The sequence below is a fragment of the Ornithorhynchus anatinus genome, chromosome 3 (genome assembly GCF_004115215.2).
Source record: "Ornithorhynchus anatinus isolate Pmale09 chromosome 3, mOrnAna1.pri.v4, whole genome shotgun sequence".
NCBI lineage: Eukaryota > Metazoa > Chordata > Mammalia > Monotremata > Ornithorhynchidae > Ornithorhynchus > Ornithorhynchus anatinus.
Window position 1 is genome coordinate 131,889,838 of NC_041730.1, and position 8,736 is coordinate 131,898,573.

Sequence of the window (8,736 nt, forward strand, 5' to 3'; positions counted from 1 at the left end):
GAGCTTACAATCTAGTGGGGGAGACATATATTACAATAAATTACAGATATGGGAAGGGGCAGAGTATAGGGATATGGTCATAGGTTCTGTGGGGCCTGGGCAGGATGGATATTAAGGGATACAGGCCCAATTTCAAGACAGTGCAGAAGGGAGGACAATGGGGTGGGGGAAAAGAGTTTGTTAGGGGAGGCTTCTTGGAGGAGATACGGTTTTAGTAGGGCTTTGAGGGTGGAGAGAGTGATGGTCTGGTCAGATATGGAGGGGGAGAAAGCTCCAGCCAGGGAGAATGTGAGTAGGGGGTCGTCCATGGAAGAGACCAAATGGAGACACAGTAAGGTTAGTGCTAGAGGAACAAAGAGTGCGGGCTGGGCTGGAGGAGGATATTAGGTCGAAGGGGGAGAGCTGATTGACTGACTGAAAGAATGACTGGATGAGTGACCTAAAGCAACTTCTTCTCTTACCAATCAATCAATCAATCAATCACTGGCATTCCTTGAGGGCTTGCTGTGTGCCGAGCACTGTACTCAGCGCTTGGGAGAGTAGAATATAACAGAGTTGGTAGGCATGTTCCCTGCCCACAAGGAGCTTACAGTCTAAAGGGGGAGATGGCCAGAAATATAAATCAATAAATCAGGATAGGGACAAAAGTGCTGTGGGGATGAGGGAGGGTTGAATAAAGGGTGGAAATCCAAATGCGAGGGTAGAATCCAACTGCAAGAGAGGTTGGTCTGATCCCTTATTTTTGACCAACACCAGCCCTAATTAGCAATACCGCCTTCCCCTTCTCCTGCCTCCTGCAGACAAAACCACCGCGTCCCCCAGGAAATGGCCAACGGCTCTGCCGGAACCTGGTTCCTGCTCGGTGGGTTTTCTGAGGTGCGGGAGTTGCAGCTCTTGCAGGCAACGCTGTTCCTGGTAGTCTACCTGGCGGCCCTGATGGGGAACCTCCTCCTCCTCACCGTCATCACTCTCCACCGGGGCCTCCACACTCCCATGTACTTCTTCCTGAAGAACCTGTCCTTCTTAGACATCTGCTACATCTCCGTCACCGTCCCCAGATCCATCTTTGGCTCCCTGACCGGGGACGGTTCCATCTCCTTCCTCGGGTGCGTCACCCAGGTCTGCCTGTTCGTCTGGCTGGCGGACACCGAAGTGGCCCTGCTCACGGCCATGGCGTTGGATCACTATGTCGCCATCTGCCATCCTCTTCGCTACGAGGTCATCGTGACCGGGACGGCCTGCATCCAGACGGCAGCCGCCTCGTGGCTCGGCGGGGGCCTCTCCGCCATCGCTCACGTCACGACAACCTTCTCCGTCCCCCTCTGCGGCCCCCACGTCATCCACCAGTTCTTCTGTGACATCCCCTCGCTGCTCCATCTCTCCTGCTCTCGCTTTAACCTTGGCGAACTGGTGCTCGTGGCCTCCAGCTGCATCCTGGGCCTGGGCTGTTTCTCTCTCGTGGTCGCCTCTTACGTCCGCATCTTCTCCGCCGTGCTGAGGGCCCCGTCCGCCCAGGGCCGGTCGAAAGCTTTCTCCACCTGCCTCCCTCATCTCACCGTGGTCTCTCTCTTCTTTTCCACGGCTGCCTTTGCCAATCTCAGCCCGGCACCCCGCTCCTCGTCGGTTCTCCACCTGATCCTGACCGGCTTTTACACCGTCCTGCCGCCGGCCCTGAATCCCGTCATCTACAGCTTGAGAAACCGAGAGGTGAAGGCCGGTCTGAAACACATCCTCCGGGCAGCGTGTTTGCGCATCCAATACCATGCGTAGAAATCACAATCAGCATGGCTTAGTGGAAAGAGTATGGGCTTGGGAGTCAGAGGTAGTGGGTTCTAATCCTGGCTCTGCCACTTGTCTGCAGTGTGAGTTTGGGCAAATCACTTAACTTGTCTGTGCCTCAGTGACCTCCTTTGTAAAATGGGGATTAAGACTGCGAGTCCCACTTGGAACAACCTGATTACCTTGTATCCACCCCAGCACTTAGAACAGTGCTTGAAACACTTAGTAAGCGCTTAACAAATACCATTATTATTACTATTATTATTATCATTGATCCATTGGATGCACTTCCTTGGATGAGTTAACGCTTTTTCCCCGTAGGCATCTGACCTCTATATCTATCTACCTTAGCACTTAGCTCCGGGCTTGGCACCTAGGGTGCGATGAACAAATGCCATAATAATAATTGTGACATTTATTAAGCGCTTACTAGGTGCCAAATATTGCACTAAGCGCTAGGGTAGATACAAAGTAAATGAGTTGGACACACAGTCCCTGTCCCACCTAAGGTTCACGGTCTTTCCCTCTAGATTGTAAGCTCACTGTGGGCAGGGTCGTTTATTGTTATACCATCCTCTCCCAAGTGCTTAGAACAGTGCTCTGAATACAGTAAGTGCTCAATAAATATGACTGAATGAATGAATGAATTTATCCCCATATGACAGATGAGGTAATTGAGGCACTGAGGTTAAGTGACTTGACCCAGCTCACAGACAAGAGGCAGAGGCAGGATTAGCAGCCAGGCCCTTCTGACTCTCAGCCCCGGGCTCTTTCCACTAGGCCACGCGGATGACTTACCTGAGGTTCATGTATGCTTGTGGAACCTAGCAGCCGGGGCTTATTTGCAAGGCTGTGCTTTCTTTGGGTATCTTGCTCAGTTACCTTCCTGTCCGGGCTCCTGTCGATACAGGAATCCCACCCCACCCAGTCCTCGACGCGGTGACTCTCAGGTCCTTAAGCAAAGCTCAAGTCCAGAGAATAGGAGTTGATGAGGAGGAATGGCAGAGAAGGCCTGCTATAGAAGGTAGGCTTCTTGTGGGCAGAAATCGTGTCTACCACTTCTATGGTATTGTCCTCTCCTGACTGCTTAACACAGTGCTCTCCACTGTAAAAGCTCAATAAATACCATTGAGGAGTTAACCGATAGCATTCACGAACGCACTGTGGCTGCTGAGAAGGTCATGGGTTCTAATTCCAGCTCCACCACTTGTCTGCTCTGTGACCATGGGCCAGTCACTTCACTTCTCTGTGTCTCGGTTGCCTCGTCTTCAAAATGGGGACTGAGACCGTGAGTCCCACGTGGGACAGGGACTGTGTCCAACTTGATTTGTTTGTATCCACCCAGCTCTTAGTACAGTGCCTGGCACATAGTAAGTGCTTAACAGATGCCATAATTATTATTATTAAATTCTCCCCTCAACAACATAAGTCTGACAAGAGCAGAAACCAAGGGGCAGGGAAGGGGGAGACTGGTTGCTTTTGCCTCCTCTCTTGCCTCGAGGTTATAAATCAAGTCAGTGACAGAACTTGATTTCCTGATTTCCACATTACTTTTCCCTTTGGCTCCTGGCTATTCCACCGCCACATCCCTGAGTGACCTAGGAACTGCTCTAGAAAGCCAACCAATGCCTCAGAAGCCAGGAATTGAGGCCTTCTGCCTCTCTAGAGGTGGAAATGGGTTTGCCCTTCAGCCTCAACCCTGACCTAGATGCCCAGCCTCTCGCCCAAACCTGCTCCCTAACCAATAATAATAATAATAATGTTGGTATTTGTTAAACGCTTACTAGGTGCAAGAGCACTGTTCTAAGTGCTGGGGTAGATACAGGGGAATCAGGTTGTCCCACGTGGGGCTCACAGTCTTCATCCCCATTTTACAGATGAGGGAACTGAGGCACAGAGAAGTAAAGTGACTTGCCCACAGTCACCCAGCTGACAAGTGGCAGATCTGGGATTCGAACCCATGACCTCTGACTCCCAAACCTGGACTCTTTCCACTGAGCCATGCTGTTTCTCTTGCTGCTTCACGCTGCTTCAACCAAAGGGGATGAGGGGGGAGCAGGAGGCTTTAGAACCCAGGGAATATTAATTGAGATATCTGTGATATTCATTTAGCGTTTACTTTGTGCCAGGAACTATAGTAAGCGCTAGGGTAGATACGAGCAAATCAGGTTGGACACAGTCCCTGTCCCACATGGGGCTCACCCTCTTAAATCTCCACTTTCCAGATGAGGTAACCGAGGCCCAGAGAAGTGAAGTGACTTGTCCAAGGACTCACAGCAGACAAGTGGCAGAGTCGGGATTAGATCCCAGATCCTTCTGACCCTCAGGCCCAGGCTCTAATCCCAGGTCGTGCTGTGAGAAGGAACTACGTGGAGTCGGGGGTCTCATAAGGGAGAGGAGTTGAAGGAAGGCTGCTGGGTTTGTTGTGGAGGTCAGTGCTTAGCGGTGTACTCTGCACCCTTTCCTCTCCATCCAAAACGCTACCATGTTAATCCAATCCCTTCTCCTCTCCCACCTTGATTACTGTAACAGCCTCCCTGCTGACCTCCCAGCCTCCTGTCTCTCCCCACTCCAGTCCCTACTTCTCTCTGCTGCCCGGAACATTTTTCTACAGAAAAGTTCAGGCCATGCTTCCCCACTCCTCAAGAACCTCTGGTCGTTGCCCATTCACCTCTAGGTCAAACAGAAACTCCTCACCACTGACTTCAAAGCAATCAACTTGCCCCTCCTACCTCACCTTGCTACTCTCCTGCTACATCCAGCCCGCACACTTCACTCATCTAATGCCAACCTCCTCACTCTACCTCGATCTCGTCTATCTCGCCACCTACCTCTCGCCCATGTCCTGCCTCTGGGCTGGAACGACCCCCCTCCTCTTAGCCCGCAGACAATAACTTTCCCCCACTTCAAAGCCTTATTGAAGGTACATGTCCTCCATGAGGCCTTCCCTGACGAAGCCCTCCTTTCCTCTTCTCATTCATTCATTCAGTTATATTTATTGAGTGCTTACTGAGTGCAGAGAACTGTACTAAGCGCTTGGGAGAGTACAATACAACAACAAATAGACACATTCCATGCTCACAGTCTAGAGGGCTTACAATCCATAGAGCTTATAGTCTCCCTCTCCCTTCTGCATCACCCTGACTTGCTCCCTTTATTCATCCCACCTCCCAGTCCCGCAGCACTTATGCACGTATCTGTAATCTACTCATTTGTATTAATGTCTGCCTCCCCCTCTAGACTATAAACTCATTTTGGGCAGGGAATGTGTCTGTTGTATTGTTTTATTGTACATTTCCAAGGGCTTAGTACAGAGCTCTGCACACAGCAAGTGCTCAATAAATACGATAAAGTGCTCAAAAAATATGATTGATTGAATGGAAGGGATCGGGGAATCTGCTCCATCCTGGATTCTCGGGGACAAAGTTTGGAGGAAAAAGTATGGTGTTAGGAGCTCCAGGGAGCTGCAGGGGCAGAGATGCTTTAGTCCTTGGGGAGGAGAGGTAGAGGCTGAGGGGTGGGAAAGGAGGACCTCACCGCCACCCATAAAGGAGCTTCATTCTCCCAGTGACTTTCCAGGTCCTCTTTACCCTCTTCTATTCTCCTCCAAACAGTTCTAGAATCTGCCCTTTCTTCTCCATCCGAACTGCTCCCATGCTGATCCAAGCACTTATCCTACGTCGCCTCGACTACTGCATCAGCCTCCTCATTGACCTCCCAGCCTCCTACCTCTCCCCACTCCAGTCCCTACTTCGCTCTGTAGCCTGGATCATTTTTTCTAAAAATCTGCTCAGTCCACCTTTCCTCACTTCTCAAGAACCTCCAGTGTTTGCCCATCCACCTCCACATCAAACAGAAATTCCTTACTAATGACTTTTAAGGCACTCGATCAGTCCTCCTCACTGATTTCCTAATACAGCCCAGCCCTCACACTTCGCTCCTCTACTGCCAACTTACTCACTGAACCTCAGTCTCCTCTTTCTCGCCACCAACATCTTGCCCACGTCTTCCCTCTGACCTGGAACTCCCACCCCTTCGTATCGGATAGACCATCACTCCTAATAATAATAACGATAATAATAATAATCGTGGTATTTGTTAAGTGCTTTCAACGTGCCAAGCACTGTATTATGTTCGTAACAATCAGGTCCCACAGGGGGATCACAGTCTAAGTAGGAGGGAAAACAGGTTTTGAATCCCCACTTTGTAGATGAGAGAACTGAGGTACACAGAACTGAAGTGACTTGCCCAAGGTCACACTAAGCCCTTACTTGTGATTTGCATAAGAGGCACATGGCTGGATGACAAATGTGTCTGGATGCCCTTAAGAATCAACCAATCCTAGTAGTAGAGGTTGAACTCCGACCCAATAAGGCATCTCCTCTCCTATGATGGACACCAGTCCCTAGACAGTAAGCTCTTTTTGGGCAGGGAATATATCTACCAACTCTGTTGTATTGCCTTCTCCTAAGTATACTTATTTCAGTGCTCTGTACGCAAGGGGCAGTCAATCCCTGCCCCCTGACTGATAGTATGCAATCTGACTCCAGCCCTGCCCCCTCTATTCGCATTCAGCCAAGATGGAGGTCCGAGCATGGATCATTGGTGGGGGCAAGTGGGAGGGTAATGATTAGAATTCAGGTCCCAGGCCTGTGTCCTTTCCACTAGATCATGCTGCTTCCCATTTTCAGAACGAAGACCTAACCAGCCTGACCTTTACTTCGGCCAGAATGTTACGGATGATTGCTTACTTACTCCCCTTCTCAGTTCGAATAATTAATAATAGTTGTAGGATTTGTTAAGCGCTTACTAAGTGCCAAGCACTGTACTAAGTGCTAGGGTAGATACAAGATAATCAGGTCCCACATGGGGCTTACTGTCTAAATAGGAGGGAGAGCAGGTATTGAATCCCTATTTTGCAGATGAGGGAACTGAGGCAAAGAGAAATGAAGTATCTTGCCCAAGATCGCATATGAGACGAGTGGCGGAGCTGGGATTAGAACCCAAGTCCTTTGACACCCAGGTAGGTGCTCTTCCCACTAGGCCGTGCCGCTTCTCATCTATCACACCGTATCTACCCTCTGGAAGCTTCTACTCCAGCAAGCCCTCCTATTCTTCTTACAGTGAAAGATAATTCACAGAATGTATGGACTTGTGCTTCTCCTTTTTGTTTCTATGTTTAGTTTGGGGTTTTTTAATGTTTATTCAGTTTGGAGGAGAGTGCTCCCAGATGAAACATTATAGTCTAGTGGAGAGAACACAGTGCCTGGCACATAGTAAGTGCTCAACAAATACCATGGGAAGCAGCATGCCTTAGTGGCAAGAGCCCGGGCTTGGAAGTCAGAGATCATGGGTTCTAATCCAGGTTCCACCCCTTGTCGTCTGTGTGACCTTGGGCAAGCCACATCACTTCTCTGGGCCTCAGTTACCTCATTTGTAAAAGGGGGATTAAGACTGTGAGCCCCACTAATGACAACCTCATTACCTTGTATCTAGTCCAACACTTAGAACAGTGCTTGGCACAAAGTGCTTTACAAATACCATTATTATCATTATTATTAACCTGGTCCCGGGCTGAGTTCTAATCTCAACTCCACCATTTGCCTGCTTGTGACTCTGGATGAGTCTCTTAACTTCTCTGTGCCTCAGTTCCCTTATCTGTGAAATGGGGATTAAATACCTGTTTTTCCTCCCCTTTAGACTGTGGCATCATGTGAATTACTTATGCTGTATCTAAAATGGGGAAGCAGCGTGGCTCAGTGGAAAGAGCCTGGGCTTCGGAGTCAGAGGTCATGGGTTCGACTCCCAACTCTGCCACTTGTCAGCTGTGTGACTATGGGCGAGTCACTTAACTTCTCTGTGCCTCAGTTACCTCATCTGTAAAATGGGGATTAACTGTGAGCCTCACGTGGGACAACCTGATGACCCTGTATCTATCCCAGCACTTAGAACAGTGCTCTGCACATAGTAAGCGCTTAACAAATACCAACATTATTATTATTCCAGTGCCTAGTACAATATTTTGGCTCAAATAAATGCTTGATAAATACTATGTTATTATATAATACAATCTTGTAATTATATATGATATTATTAATAATAATACTATTACTATTATGAACAATTGCTAGACGAGAGAAATCAGACCTCATTTTTCTCAGTATCTGTGTCCTGCTTCTCAAACAGGAAGGTTGAGGACATTGAGAGAGAAGATGAGTGCCCCACAAGGGCCATTAGAAAGCTCTATATAAAATGTCCTCTCCAGGGAGTTGGGGGGAGAAGTGTTTCTTCTGCCCAGCACAGGGCAGGGATAAATCATCCCCTGGCACTCCCCAGCTCAGGGCAGGAATAAGGCATCCACTGGCACTCCACTCCTCTCCTAATTAATCTCATCTCTCCTTCTGAATAGACTTTCCAAAACCTCCCTGTCTAAGAGCCATCCCTAGCTCTCCTTGTCTCTTCCTTCAACCCTCAAACTGGGGCACTGACATAACAAGGAGTAGGAGCACTTCAGTCATTCGAGGAATTTGTTTCCTTCCCTCCATTTTCCCCGAGATGCCATGTTGAGAAATAAATTCAGGAACCTTTTCGGCCACTTCCCCAGCTGCACTGTCTGCATTTTTCATGTAAGTAACTGAATTCCAAAATAACAGGTTTGCTAGGACAAGGAAACTCAGTTCATGGTTGGGAATGATGTAGATCCAGGGACGTAAGTCATTCTCGTCAGATTAGAAAAGTTAAAAGGTTTTGCTTGTGTTTGTTTTTCCAACAGGTGGTTTTTTCTCCTTCGCTGGAGCCTCCTCCCCCTCCCATCCTTTAACTGTTGGAGTTCCTCAAGGGTCAGTTCTCGGCCCTCTTCTGTTCTCCATTTACACTCACTCCCTCGGTGAACTCATTCGCTCTTATGGCTTTGACTACCATCTCTATGCAGATGACACGCAGATCTACATCTCCGCC

At 48.9% G+C, this 8,736-nt stretch overlaps 1 protein-coding gene across 1 annotated transcript; it reads left to right on the top strand.

Annotated features, from left to right (window-relative positions):
* The first annotated feature begins 825 nt into the window (after nucleotides 1-825).
* On the top strand, nucleotides 826-1,770 carry LOC100084798 (olfactory receptor 14J1-like). Its single transcript, XM_001515181.3, has one exon. The coding sequence runs from the start codon at nucleotides 826-828 to the stop codon at nucleotides 1,768-1,770; it is 945 nt and encodes a 314-aa protein (XP_001515231.3).
* Nucleotides 1,771-8,736: the final 6,966 nt, after the last annotated feature.